This window comes from Arachis duranensis, chromosome 1 (genome assembly GCF_000817695.3).
Source record: "Arachis duranensis cultivar V14167 chromosome 1, aradu.V14167.gnm2.J7QH, whole genome shotgun sequence".
In the NCBI taxonomy this organism is placed as follows: Eukaryota; Viridiplantae; Streptophyta; class Magnoliopsida; order Fabales; family Fabaceae; genus Arachis; species Arachis duranensis.
In genome coordinates, this window is record NC_029772.3 from 12,417,432 (window position 1) to 12,432,784 (window position 15,353).

A 15,353-nucleotide genomic window follows, 5' to 3' on the forward strand; every position below is an offset into this window, starting at 1 on the left:
GAAGGGTGATAATGGCGGCAGCTGAACGCAACCGAGAAGAAGAGTGTCTAAATATTGAATCCATCGGAAGAACGATGTCGTTTTGGCCTTAAGGGACGAATTTGATCACTAATAATTTGTCCCAATCCACTTCAGTGTAACGGACACGTCATTCTCTACTCCTCCATGTCAACTGGCTCCGTTGCCATTTTTTGCTCAAAATGGACGGAGGGGTATAATTGACGACTGTTTTAAAACGTGAGGGATCGAAATGTATTTTTCAATCTTAAAAGACAAAAATATCCTCGTTTTAAAAGGTCCAGGACCTATTTGTCTTTTACTCAAACCTAAATTTACTTGATCATAGAAACTGGATTGATATGTGAGGAATCAAAATCAAATCTTGGAAAAATTCTTCTGCTTTCCTGGCCTCTTTCGTGTTGATTAAGTTTTCGTACTTGGATTCTGTTTCTTCTTTATTTGAATAGTGGCTGAAAACAAGGATTTGGGATTAGTGCACATTTAGGTCTCGAAAATTCTTCTTGGCTTCCAATCTTCTTATTTTTGAGAAAATTATAATGGCCGCGGCTTGCAAGCGATTGGCACAATTGAGAATGAGTTCGGGGATTTCGTGCTTTGGGGCCTCAAAGTCGTCTTCTTCCAACTCAAGTCTCCGATCATTTTCCCAATTGTTGAAATCAAATGGACGACGCTTTTTCTTGGTTGACACATTAACCCTTGTAATTTACGCTTACCTTCTTACCAATTTTTATTCTTTCTCCTTTCATGGCTTTTTTGCTCACTTATTTGTTTTCTAACTAGTTACAAATTTATAATTTTAAGAACGATTGGATATGTCAAAATAAATGAGTAGTTTGGTTTTGTCATTGTTAATAGCTTTTTCTTTTTAGGTTAAGAAACTCGAGGCGCAAGGAGTGCCCAGAAAGCAAGCTGAGGCAATAACTGATGCCTTTACTGAAGTTTTGAATGATAGTCTTGATAATGTACCAAAAGCAGAGATGCAGAAGCCGAGGCCCTTTTGATGTTTATATATTTTTTATGCTCCTTTGTTGTAATCTAAAATACACGTTTGGTTTACTACTATTAACATAAGGTTTTTTTTCTTCTTTTTCTTTCTTTTTTTTTTTTCTCTTCATGTGTTTGAATTTTGAAAGACCCAAGAGTCCAGCTCATCCAAATTGAAAGCAGAAGTGCAGAGCTCAAAGGTATTTAGAATTTGTGTTTGCAATTATGGTGATGAGATGAAACTAGTAGTATAAGTGATATTTAGAATATTGCTTACTAATGTAGTTGACAAATAATAGTAATCCTTACAAAGGAATTCTTTTCACATTTGCATACTGATGTTGGGCATTAGGATATATGTGTATTCCACTTTTTTTTAGTTGTTATTTACTAACTGCAAAGCATCTGTTTTTAGCCATTGTCATTCTAATACAGTGGAATGATTGTTAAGTTACCTCATTAAGTGGTGTTGGAATTTGAGACTAAAAACTTAGTTCTTTGTCTTTTTAAATGTAGCGATATTTCTGATGTTAGTTTTATCCTAGTTGATATCGGGTTATGCTAACTGCTAATAACTAATATTGGCACATGAAAATATGAAAAGCAAAGGATGAAAGCTGATGATTTTAAACACAAGAATTTAGTAATATATGTCATTCCGTAAATTGCTTTTCTCTAGAATTTAAAATATGTTTTGTTGAATGCATATTGTAATCATTCTCAATGTTCATCTCATTTAAATAACAAGGGGCATGTCTCATATTCTCATTTAATCATATGATGAGATATTTGATTATGTTGATATATATCTATGTCTTTGCATCTAAAGTAGATGCATGGATTTAGGGAGCATGAGTAATTCAAATGGCTATTGCTATTGAAACAAATTATGTGTTGAAGAGTACATATATTCAAAAGTTTGATTCGTTGTTTGCAACATTTATATGTAAAATTGTATAAAGGGCGGCTCTAAACTATGGAAACTACTTTGGTTCTTGATAATTTTCTTTCTACACTATTTCTTGTTTGCTCATGTAATTTTTTCTCAACTTCTAGTTATGTTGAGGTTGTTAATTTGCACTTTCCTTGTGCTGTTACATGATGGAAAATTTATTCATATAGATGCAATTGCTACATGATATTGGGAAACTAAGGACTACCATGAGGAAGAATTCCAGTGAATCAAGGTATATTTTAATTTAACTAATTAACCAGGGTCGCTACTAGTTTCTTTTGCACTTTATCTTCTTTAAATTGCAAGTTCAGGATTGTGACGCAGGTATAAGAAATCTGAATTCGCTGTTGATCTCGAGAAACGGTGGAAAGCAGCACAATATGATGTTATGAAATATTGCATAGGAACCTTTGTTTTAACATGGGGCATTGGACTTACTGTTCTTCAGCATCTTGAATCAACCAGGTTGTATTCCTACTTAACACAATACTGGAGTAATTGATGGCAAGATAATATTGTATGTTCTATAAAGAATTTTTCTATCAATCACTGTAGTACAGTAGTTTAGGAGCAGAAGGTAGAAGCTCCCATTAGACACCAAAAGGGGCCATTTTTTTAAGCCTTAGTGTTTTCATATTCTTTTATTCATTTACTTTCCGTTGCTTGAGGGTGTTTCTGGATCGGATCTAACCCGTAAATCCGCAATATTTATCTGCATCCGTTTTAATTTTTGCGGATATGACCGGGTTCGTCCATCTAATCCGATTCGATTCGCAAATAAATAAGTTTGGATTGCAGATTTTCCACCTGTATTCCTGGTTTGATCTGCAGATCCACGGATATGCAAATTAAATTTAAAAATATATGTAATATTTAAAGTAGGTAACACTAATTAAAGTATATATCATATCTTTCTTGTATTAGTGTATAGTTTACTTAGTTTGCTTCTTTTAAAATATTCTAACCACTAACAAGTTTCAGTTTCAATTGGTATTTCTTAATAGGAGTGGATAGTTGCTAAGATGAATAAGGCTTCACTTGATGGAGAAGAGAAATGTCAATTGAAGAAGTTTTTTTTATGTTGGGTCCTGCAATACTGCAATTATGCAATTTTAAGTTTATGTTATGTATATATTTAAGTTGGTTTACTTTGCAATTTGTATTGCACTTTGGAGTGTTAGTATATTAAAATAGGTATTATTACTTTGTTGTTGGAATGTTGGATAACTAGATTTGGTTTTATTTCTTTTATTATTATTCATGTGTGTGGTTTTATTTTTATTATTTAAGGAAATAGTGTTTAATAATATTTTGGAAGTAATTAGGTTTAATAAGAGTTGATAGTACTTGCCTTTTCTTATTGTTTGCAGGCTCTTGATCCATTGCATCGTTAGTCTTGGTCTTTTTTTTTTCCTTGTTGTCCAGATAATACACTATCGTACAAAATATTATTAGAAAAAGTGGATTATTTTAGTTTCTAAAAAAATTAATACATAAAATATCTTAAGATTTTATTTCAACAATCAGTTTTTTATTTTTTTATGGAGTAATTATCTAAATCGGTCTTTAAAATTTTTAAAAAAATATTAGTAATATTATAGTCAAATTAACTTTTAAATTTAAGTTAAACCTATTCGATTTTTAATGATATTTTTTGAAAAGAAAAATATTATTGAATAACCTCCGCTACATACGTAATTATAAATCCAACAAAAAGAGATGTACAAATAATAAAATTTCTTCACACCATAAAATGGATTGTAGAAAATGTTGTGATTGATTTGTATATTAACATTTTTTGGGATTAAAATGTTCGTTTTAAAATTTTTGGGAATTGATTTGTGTAATTACTCTGTTAAAAAATGAATTGATGACTGATTTATCTGTTGGAATAAAATTTTGGGATGTTTTTGTGTATTAGTTTTTTTTAGGGACTAAAATGGCGCTTTTAAATTTCTTGGAGACTTATTTCGGTAATTACTTTTTATTATTTTTTTCCAGAAAAAATCCTAAACGGCTTCTGACAATTATCTCAAAAGACAACGAGGCCCTCAACTAAAAAAAATCCTTTTTGGCCCTAATCTTTATTTTTATGAGACTGGTTAACCCATCTATCAATATTTTCTATTTGTATTAACGAAATAAGCCTATATGGCATGTTAAACTGTTGATTCATCCATTAAGAACCAACTAGGATTAACAAATTTTTTTTTGTTAGAAGCCTCGTTGTTTGTTAAGGATAATTATTAAAGCCATTTATTTTTTATTTTTATTTTTTTATTATTTTTTTCAAATACATTAGCTAAATTTACGGTATAAAACTAAAAAAATATATTAGTGATTAATCTATCACATAAATATACTTTGAAAATAGATCATTAACAGAAGAATTAATGCATCTCACAAAATTAAATATCAAAGATTAAAAAAGATATTTTTTTGTTTGGGATTTTATAACCCTTAAAAAAAACAAAAAACTATTAGAGATCGAATCGAGTATTCACTCATTTTTTCTGCTGGCTATATTCTGATAATTTTATGTTGAAGATTTGAGGCAATTTGATCCCGTGCTAGTATATGTCTATCTATCTATATCTATTAAAATATAAAAAAGTTGGAGGGACGGTACATATGCAAGTTGGTACAGATATATAGATATTCTTTCTGTTTCACTACCAGATCGACAGATGAAAATTGGTGTCAGGACTTGTCTGGCGTGATGGAAGGTGGTAGCTATAGCTAAACCAAGGCTGTCTGTTTCTAGTGTTAGTAGGGTGGACTTCTGGATTGAGTTGTGGCAACATCAGATTGGATATCCCAAATAATGAAGGCTTTGTCTTAGGTGGGAAAAGTATATTCAGGTTCTTGGTGGTCTTAAAAGAAAAAATTATAAAATAAAATAGTAAATTACATAAATGTCTTCATCTTCTTCCTCTTCTCCCATATTTTTTTTCTTCTCACATTGTTTTCTCCGTAGCCACCGCCGCCACCACCATTTCTGTTGTATCCACCTTCATGACGGCCCCCTCCGTATCCACTATCACCACCACCACCACCACCACCAGTCCTGACTCTAACCAACGGCGAGATAAAAGAACTGACACTCTTGACCACAAATCCCTTAACATGGGTACATTGGTCAAAATCCAAGTTTACAGGTTTAACAACCATGGGAGAGGACACAGTTTCTCAAGAGTCTCGTCTAGGGACAGAAGCGGAATTTTTCTTTCTGTGTGAACCCCTCTCTCTTAAACTCATCAAAGGCTCAGGAGTACCAACAAGAGGGTGTCTTCCAAGAAGCGGTTTGGCGTCCCGAACGATGAAAACGGGCGAACCGGATTTCAGCCTGTCAACGTAGATAAACTGGCTGAGCTGCATCTTGTTACTCAAAACGAAGTCGTGTTGGTCAGAAAGGAGTGCGGCGTAGATGGAGTGCGAGGAATCGGATAGCTTGATGTAGAAGCCGTGTTTGGAGTGCGAAGAATCGGATAGCTTCGCTAGGTCTATGTCGGTTATTTGTAGGAGGGAGCTACGGTGTTCGCTCGTCGGCTTTTTGCCTGTTTTCAGGCCTTCTAGAAGCTTTTGGAGGATTCCAGGTGCCACGTGACAGCGGCTCCTCGTGGCAGTCGTACTCCTTCTTTCAGGGACGTCACATATATATATATATATTTATTATATTATTAATAAAAATTTTAAATATGAGCCATTGATTCAAAAATTGAATGGTCATGATTTATAGAGAATTTTAGACTATAAAGATCTTAAAAATACTTTTTCCACTGAAAAGAGCTCCAATAATTAATTTGACCTCAAATGTTTAGATTTTGTTAATAAAAAAAAAAGAAAAGCAGCCCATGTTCAACAATCAACAGTAGCAATGGAGCCTCAAATGGGAATTTATGCTACCTTCATGTCAATTTATTTTTTTAATACCTTCTACTTTCTTTAATATTTATCTGGTTTGGAACAATTTATTTTAATTTCCAGAATTCGAACTGATTTAAAAAATTTTATTTTAAATTCAATTTAAAATAGCAAAATTTATATAATATTTAATTTAAGTTGCAACAAATTTTAAAGATTGAAACACAAGGATAAAAAAATTAATATCTAAAATTTATATATAGCTTGCAATAATCTTTTCTTCGTAAGATTTTAAGAGAGTAGTTTCCGAAACTATTTTCTAAGATTATAAAATTAGTATTTAATATTTTACCTGGTTGTAATATTATAAATTTTAATAACTTTTTATTACATTAATCATCGTATTAAAATTAGATTTTGTTATTCATATTTATTCTGCACTCGTATAAAATAAAATATGTGGCAAAATTTTAGTTATTATATATTTGTTTACTATTTTTACTTATGTCTATATTTCTAGATCTACCGTGTTTACGGTATATTTACTTAATATATAAATTAATTTTTTACAAATAAATATATAATTAATAATTAAATATATTAAAAAGTAGGTCTTAATACTGTTTATGGTGATTAGCTTAGCGATATAAATTTTAAGGTTCACTAGTTGAGAATAAAAATTTGTATAATTATTTTATTATTTCATATATTTGTGGTCTTTTCAACTGCTATGATCTTTGGTTGTAACATATTTTTCAAAAGTTACGACTTTAATTTTTAGTTATTTTTAAATCATTGGTTAGTATTTACAGTGATTAGCTTAGCAATAAAAACTCAGGGTTCATGATTTGAAAACAAGGATTTGTATCATTTTTTTATTGCTTTCTATATAATTTAGGATATGACTATAAATAATTAGTATTTTTATTTATTAGGATATATGATTTTCTATACTAAGAAGCATCGCTAAAAAATATTTATTATTACATAATTGTACGAATTCAATTTTAATTTTTCGGTATGAAAAGTTATAGATGATTTTTATTAATTTATAATATTTTTATTATATTAATAATTTTTTAGAAGATTCATTTGTGTTGTTAATATGATTTAACTAATATTTTTTTTTATCTAAATCACTGAATCTAATTTTGATAGTGTAAAAATTTTTCACTCAATATTCTTTAGATAACTTGTTCTTCATCAATATTAATTAACGAATTTTTAACTAAGTCACCGAATCTAACTTTTATGGTGCACTTCATATTTATATTTTTTTTACAAACATTATATAGATTAGTTTTTACGATATATTAACTTAATATATAAGTATATAATGTTAATTTTTTACTATTGGAATATATAATTAATAATTAAATATATTAGGAGGTAGCTTATTACTATTTATAGTGGTTAGTTTAGCGACTACTTGAGAGCATAAATTTATATAATTGTTTTATTACTTTATATATTTATAATTTTTCCAATTTATGCAATCTTTGGCTGTAATATAATTTTCACAAGTTACATATCTTCTTCTTCTTCTTCTTCATTTTTTTTTCGATTTTCATGATTTCTGAAATTCTTCTTATTCTTCTTACTGCACGTTCTTCTTCCTCTTACTCTTCTTCTTCTTCTCCTTTTCTTTCGTTTCTGCACGTTCTTCTTCCTCGTTTTCCTCCTCTTCTTCTTCTTCTTCTTCTTCATTTACGTCTTTTCTCTCTGTTTTCTCGTTTTTTTTCGATTTTTCATGGTAAAATCGTTTTTGAAGAAGAAGAAGCAGCAGAAGATGAGGAGGAGAAAGAGAAAGAGTTCTGAATTATGCATTTACTTCAACGAATTTTGGGTGTATTTTCTTAAATCCTTTGGGTGTATTTTCTGTAACCCTTTGGGTGTATTTGAGTGATATCTGACTGATATCTATGGGTGTATCTGACTCATATCTATGGGTGTATCTTACTGATATCTATGGGTGTATTTTTCATTTCAGAAAAAATGGCAAGCATTACAGAAATACACCCAAACGATTACATAAAATACACCCAAGAGATTACAGAAAATACACCCAAACGATTACATAAAATACACCCAAGAGATTACAGAAAATACACCCAAACGGTTACAGGAATTCACCCAAACGATTATAGAAATACACCCAAAAGATTACAGAAAATACACCCAAAGGATTTAAAGAAATACACCCAAAATCATGCATAATTCAGAACTCTTTCTCTTTCTCCTCCTCGTCTTCTGCTACTTCTTCTTTTTAAAAAACGATTTCAGAGCTTGATGTCAAAAAATAATAGAAATCGAGAATAACGAAAAAAGAAAACAGAGAAAAAAGCACGTAAATGAAGAAGGAGAAAGAGAAGGCAAGAAACAAAAGAAAAGAAGAAGAAGAAGAGGAAGAGGAAGAAGAACGTGCAGCAATAAGAAGAAGAAGGTGCAATGAAAACGTGCCGTAACAGTATGGGGAGAAACTAACGTCAACGACGAAGAACAAACCAGTGAGAAAAGAGGAGAAAAGAACGATCGAAAAAGAAGGAGAAGAATAAGGGATATAGCGCGTCGTACGTGGAGCAGCGCGTAATTTGATTTTATTGTTTAATGAACTTGTAAAGCATACAAGCCCTAATGGCTTGTATGCAGAGCTTTTCCCATTTAAATTTTAGTTATTCTTGAATTCTTATTTAGCCTTTATGATGATTAGTTTAATGATGAAAACTCAAAAATTCACCGTTTGAAAACAAGAGTTGGTAATTTTTTTTTATATATAATTTAAGATATGACTATAAATAATTAGTCATTTTATTTATTAAGATATACAATTTAATATATTAAGAAGCTTCGCTAAAAAAATATTTATTATTATATAATTATACAATTTCAATTTCAATTCTTCTGATTGAAAAGTTATAGATGATTTATATTAATTTATAATATTTTTATTATATTAAGAATTTTGTAGGTAAATCATTTATGTTGTCAATATGATTGAACTAATTTTTTAACTAAATCACTAAATCTAATTTTCTTAGTGTAAATATTATTCACCGAATATTTTTTAGATAAATCGTTTGTTTTATCAATATTGTTTAACTAATTTTTTAACTAAGTTATCGAATTCAGTTTTCATGGTGCACTCAATATTTATATTTTTTTACAAACATTATATAGATTAATTTTGCGGTATATTAACTTAATATATAAGTATATAATGTTAATTTTTTTTTATTGGAATATATAATTAATAAATAAATATACTAAGAATTAGGTCTTATTACTTTTTATTGTGGTTAGCTTAACCATATAAATTTTAGGGTTGACCAGAGAATAAATATTTGTATACTTGTTTTATTGCTTTATATATTTATAATTTTTTTAGCTTATATAATCTCTGGCTCTAATATATTTTTCATAAGTTACGACTTTAATTTTTAGTTATTCCTAAATTCTTGATTAGTGTTTATAGTGGTTAACTTAGCGATAAAAACTTAAAGGTTCACCATTTAAAAACAAGTGCTTGTATAATTTTTTTATTACTTTCTATATAATTTACGATATGACTATAAATAATTAGTCTTTTTATTTATTAGGATATATGATTTAATCTACTAAAAAATATGTTTAAAAATATTTATTATTATATAATTGTACAATTCTAATTTTAATTTTTTGGTTTGAAAAATTATAGATGATTTTTATTAATTTATAATAGTTTTGTTATATTATTAATTTTATAGATAAATTATTTGCGTTGTCAATATCATTTAATTAATTTTTTAACTAAATCATTAAATTTAATTTTCATAGTATAAATATTATTCATCCAATATTTTTTAGATAAATTATTTGCTTTATGAATATTTTTTAATATACATCAATATTACTTTAGTATTTATATATTTAAGATTTAGAATTTACATATATGGTTTAGGTTTTAGCATTTAAGGGTTTCGATTTATAATTTTATAGTTTGTTTTTATGGTTTAGTTTATTGGATTTTAAATTTTACAAAGTAGTGTTTTAGGATTTTAGTGGTATAAGTTTGTTTTAAGAATTTGGATTTATGTTTTATCTTTTATTATTTATTGAAAATAATAATTTTTTATTTTGTTGTTCTGAAACAAGTTTTGTATAATTAATAAGTCAATTGTGTAATGCGTTATATTTTCTATTTTTATTTCCTTAATATTAATATATTACTTTTCGTTATTATTGTTATTTTTTGTGTATGATTAGTTTCATTTTTAATATTTAAAATATTATATTTTTGTCATCGTTAATTTTTTTTAAATATATTTTTCTCTAATATGATTGTAAATCCAATATGAGATATTTTTTGGTTTTTCCTACAAGGATTCCTAATAATTAATCTCTCTCTTTTTCTTCGTTGAAAACAGTTGGGAGCCCTCTCTCAAACCTCTCAAAGAACAAAACGACTTGGAAGAACACAAAGCAAAGCAAAAGCAATGACTGAGAAGTGCGAACTGAGAACTCAGCTCGCATTTTCTTTCATTTACTCTCAACTCTGAAGACTCCTATAAAAGCCAGAAAGAGAGAGACCACACAACACAACGTTCATTTCGTTTTCATTTTCATTTCATTTTCATTTTCATTTCATTTCACGAGAGAGAAACCTCTCATGTGACGTGACGACCGGATTCACCAATGGCTTCTTCTTCTTCCGCGCCTACAACTCCTTCTCCCTCCTTCACCGCTCGCATTCCTCTTCCTCCTTCAGGTTCGTCTTCTCCACTAAACCTATCTTTATTCTCTTTGTTTAGCTTCTACTATACTTTCCTCCTTTTTCGATCGATCTAGGGATTCGATTTTCCTTCATTACGCCTTTTCGAATTTCAATTTCGTGTTTTCTTTTTAATCTTTCATATTTATTCGTTTTGCCGCTTATTTGTCAGAATGTGCGTTTACTTGTTCGTACTTTTGTAACGTTCTTGCTTGATTGCGTTCTGTTCTAACTTACTATTTGATCGAGCTGCTTGGAGTTTTTTCCTTTTTTTTTTTTGTCTTTAGCATTTTTCTTTCTATCTTTTAATCGCATTCTTGATGTTTGTTTACTTAGACAATGGCCGGTTACCGTTTGATAGAGCTGCTGTTTGTTTGTAACTACTTTTCTGCACGAATATTTTTACTTGATTCCTGCACGAATCTACTATTTTGATCGAGCTGCGGTGATCTTCTCCATTTTCTTTCCACTTCTTGATGTTATTCGAGATCATTGACTTGGATTTTGCAAACACTGATTTCTAATTAGGTGACAGCCCTCCTAATGTTGAATCTAATTCAGCTCTGGTTCCTATCCATATTGTGACAACTGCATCTCAACTCCCAGCTGAGTTTCTGGAACCATCGCCTCAGGACCAGTTCATAATTGGTTTTGATTGTGAGGGCGAAGACTTGTGTCGAACTGGAGCTCTCTGTCTAATACAGCTTGCATTCCCAGATGCCATTTACTTGGTTGACGCAATAGAAGGTGGGGAAGCGCTGATCAAAGCCTGTAAGCCTGCGCTCGAGTCTAATTTCATCACAAAAGTGATTCATGATTGCAAAAGGGATAGTGAGGTCGATTTCTTGCTTTTTTCTTTATTGCTTTTTATTTTATTTGTTGAAGTTTAGATGCTTTTGATCAAGTAAGAACAAACTTTAATGGTAATGTTTGCATTCTAGGCATTGTACTTCCAGTTTGACATCAAGCTGAACAACGTGATGGATACCCAGGTGAACTCTCCAGACCCAGCCAATGTATTAGGTCTTGTTAATTTTGCAGTCGAATTGCTTCAACGTTAGCTTGCTTTTGATATACAGACCCAGATGCTTTATAAATATACAGTTTGTGTATGACTTTTAATTATTATTTTATATATGATTCATTTGAATGTGATCATAAATCTAGTTGAACTTAAATCAAATAAATCTAATTTAAACTGCCTTAGCTTCTCATGCTCTTTGATCACTTTCAACGATATGATTATTAAAACATTCAATTTATGAGGTTTATATCATTTTCACTTGACTTTTATTGTCTTCTGTCAAGTGTGATAGTGTTTGTACATCAACTTTTGATTTACTCATCACTCGTTTGCTAATCACTGTCCTTTTTTTTGTAACATGTTAGAATATTGCCATTTATGATTAGAATAGTATCATTTGGTCAATTGTATTTGTTTGGTTCTTGTAACTTAGCGAGTAATTTGCTTCATGATGATAATAATCGTCTTGTCATCTTATTGTATACATACTATGAATAATACATTAGGCATCAATGTTAACTGGATGGTGGCACCTAGGTAGAGATTACAGTTAGTGAATTGGATATCTACTATGTGCATATCTGTATCATGTTTGGTTAAAGTGGATAGAGCATAAAAGATGTAAAGAGGTAAATTATTGTGTGTGTGTGTGTGTGTGTGTGTGTATATTGGGAATGCAATTTTATTAATCAACCTAGTTTCTGCCTCTCAATCCATATTGTTCACCCAGTGGAAGAATACAAATTTTGTGTTCCTTTTCATCTGATTTTTGTCTCCAAGTGTTTATTATCTCAACAATCAAATACCTTTTTTTTTCTCTTCCCTATCTCTATTGTTGTGGGATAATAACCAAACACACCCAAATATATACATAATCTATTGGGTCTATCTGTCCAATTCAATCACACAAAAAAAAGATACACATAATTTATCATAATCTTTACAGATAAAAAAAAAAATAACCTACACTCATAAGATAAATCATATTACAAGTTATAACTCAGACTTAAATCATCACTGAAGTTGAAACACATGATTCTGTCACCCTACTGAACACAGACTTCTTTTTTATTCCCCCTTTCCTTGGGTGATCCATTTTAATTTATGAATTCTCAGTTGGAAACAGGAAATGGAGATCATATCATATTGCAGATATATGTCCTTAGAAGTCTTTGATCTTTATTCTTTGTGTTTGCTTTTGATTTCATAGGATACTTACGCTGATGTGGTATATATTTATACATATTGAATTTTTTATCCTATTCTATTGGTTCAGATTGCATATGCACTGATCGACGAGCAAGAAGGGAAGCGGAAAAGAGATGACAACATTTCTTTTGTTGACCTCCTAGCTGATCCACGTTTTTGTGGTAGTATATATATCGTGGTATCCACGTTTCTATATATTGTTGACCATATTACTCTGGATGATATGATTCAATTTGTCCTAATAAATTCTTAATTATAATTAATTCCTCCATATTCACTTTGAGTGTTTGCATCCAGGCATATCATATGATGAGAAGGAAGAGGTTCGGGTTCTCCTTCGACAGGTTGGTTTTAGAATCTTGGTTGTGCAGACATATCCAATTTACACATTTCTACTTCAAAATTTAAATTGTTGGTCCAGCGTGAATGTTTTATTTCATCATATTATTCTTAAAGTTGTACTATAGAAAGTAAGAAACTATAAAGCATCATGAATATATTTAGTTATATTATAATTATTCATATCATTATGTGATTTTTATTTGTTCGGAGGGCTAGTGGGATGAAGGAAGTGATGAGCATCTGGGGATTTTAAACCCTTGTCCCAAATTCCAATGCCAGCAACCCCTGGCTCATTGGTCAAGGGAGGTGTCACTTGATTGACTTGAGATACCACTTTTTGACAATATTTGAATTTCCTTTATGTGCATGTTACACCTATAAAATATTTATGTATGGGTCATTGAACTAATCTATCATGTGATATTATTTCTCAATGTCTTGTGTTCTCAGGACCCCAAGTTTTGGAGATATAGACCTTTTTCTGAACGTATGGTCCGCACAGCTACTGATGATGTCCGTTTTCTTCTGTATGTTTATCACCGAATGATGGTGAACTTGAATGAGCGGTCCTTATGGCATCTTGCGGTTCGTGGTGCCCTGTATTGCCGATGTTTTTGTGTGAACAATAATGATTATGCTGATTGGCCATCTCTGCCTCCTATCCCAGGTCTAGATAATGTTGACAAGAACCTTCTATGACAAAAACTACATGGATGCATGATATTCCCAGTTGCCTTTTATTTCCTGACATTGCCAACCTTAATTTCAAACATGATATCATTGATGCTATTAAAATTTTACTTACTGTTGATGGAATAATTTGCCCGTTGAAATAACCATGATAGGTGAATATTGCAGCTCCCATTATGGAGGACTTTCTGTTGCATCATGTTGATTATTGTTTAGTGATTACAAGTGGATTATTGTTTAGTGATGCAAGTGGATTATTGTTTAGTGATGCCTTAGGTCAATTTATTGGATATAGACATATAGTGTCTGGAATGCTTGTATGATTTGTTAATGATATTGACTGCTAAGCAACACAGTTTTTTTTTTCCTTTTAGATACGCTGAAAGTTGATGGAAATGATCTGGAGGAAGAAATTCTTTCAGTTGTAGACATTCCCCGAGGAATGATGGGACGAGTTATTGGTAGAAGGGGGGCTACAATCTTGACAATTAAGGAGGGATGCAAGTACGAATTTTTCTGTGCGCTTTCCATTTCCCTGGTTTAGCAAATAATTTTTGTGGGTGAATTGCTAAATACTTTGATTTTAAATGCATTTGTTCTTGCAGTGCGGAAATTGTCATTGGAGGTTCGAAGGGCCCACCTGACAAGGTTAGTATACTCACCATTACAATTCTTAACTCCAGTTCCCCAGTAGCTGGCTTTTTTCAATCCAGGGGTTGTTGATTTATTCATAGTCTATATCTTATTTTTATGAATGATGAACATAATATTTGCCGAGATGTAGACCGTTTTTGAGTTTTGTTACGTACGTACCTGCTGTGGTGGTCCTAGTTTTTGCAGCTGAATTTTTTAATGACAAATTAAAAATTATATTACCAATTTTCAATGTTGTTTGGTGTTTTATTATGTAGGTCTTCATCATTGGACCAGTGAAGCAGGTGTTGAAAGCTGCGGCATTGATTAGGGGTAGAATCATAGATATATAGTGAGGAAAATGCTATGGCTGCATCTCAATTCTGATACATACAATTTTCTTAGTCTATAGTGTCTTGGATTGAATTTCGGGGGTTGGAGTTGATCAAATGCCTTCGACCCACTTTCCCCTTTCATCTGCCGGGGAGAAAGAAGGATACAAACATTTTGAAAATTTTTCAATCACAGAACTGCCAAAAATTGTTTCATTTCTCTTCTCGTTTCACCAGATTCAAACTACTGCAATATATTAGGTTTGACAGCTGTACTTAGCATTAATATAGTATATTCTAAAGAGCTTCGAACATTAATTTCAAAAAAAAACTTGTTTTAAGAAAGAATTCTTATAATACTCTTATAAACTTTCAATAGACTTTATACAGAAATACTGAAATAAATTTCTACTTCATTCGAAGCTAAGAATTACTAACTTACAAACATAATTAAATTGACTTTTCTAAAAACTGATTCTAAACACAAAAGCACCCCCTATATATATATATATATATAATACTTTTTTGGTGGTAGACTTGTAGTGGAAATCT

The 15,353-nt window shown here is 30.7% G+C and overlaps 2 protein-coding genes across 3 annotated transcripts; both read left to right on the forward strand.

Annotated features, from left to right (window-relative positions):
* Window positions 1-328: 328 nt before the first annotated feature.
* LOC127744965 (uncharacterized) lies at window positions 329-3,165 on the forward strand. Of its 2 annotated transcripts, XM_052257875.1 has the most exons (6): window positions 329-719; window positions 891-983; window positions 1,155-1,205; window positions 2,128-2,192; window positions 2,285-2,425; window positions 2,965-3,165. In XM_052257875.1, the coding sequence occupies exons 1-6, from the start codon at window positions 558-560 to the stop codon at window positions 2,972-2,974; spliced, it is 522 nt and encodes a 173-aa protein (XP_052113835.1). In that variant the 5' UTR covers window positions 329-557; the 3' UTR covers window positions 2,975-3,165. The 2 variants fall into 2 exon arrangements, with proteins under 2 accessions (XP_052113835.1, XP_052113836.1); XM_052257876.1 differs by lacking the exon at window positions 891-983.
* Window positions 3,166-10,217: 7,052 nt separating this feature from the next.
* LOC127742481 (uncharacterized) lies at window positions 10,218-15,017 on the forward strand. Its single transcript, XM_052255103.1, has 9 exons — window positions 10,218-10,568; window positions 11,100-11,407; window positions 11,513-11,563; window positions 12,872-12,965; window positions 13,102-13,148; window positions 13,597-13,813; window positions 14,211-14,340; window positions 14,442-14,484; window positions 14,748-15,017. The coding sequence occupies exons 1-9, from the start codon at window positions 10,496-10,498 to the stop codon at window positions 14,820-14,822; spliced, it is 1,038 nt and encodes a 345-aa protein (XP_052111063.1). The 5' UTR covers window positions 10,218-10,495; the 3' UTR covers window positions 14,823-15,017.
* Window positions 15,018-15,353: the final 336 nt, after the last annotated feature.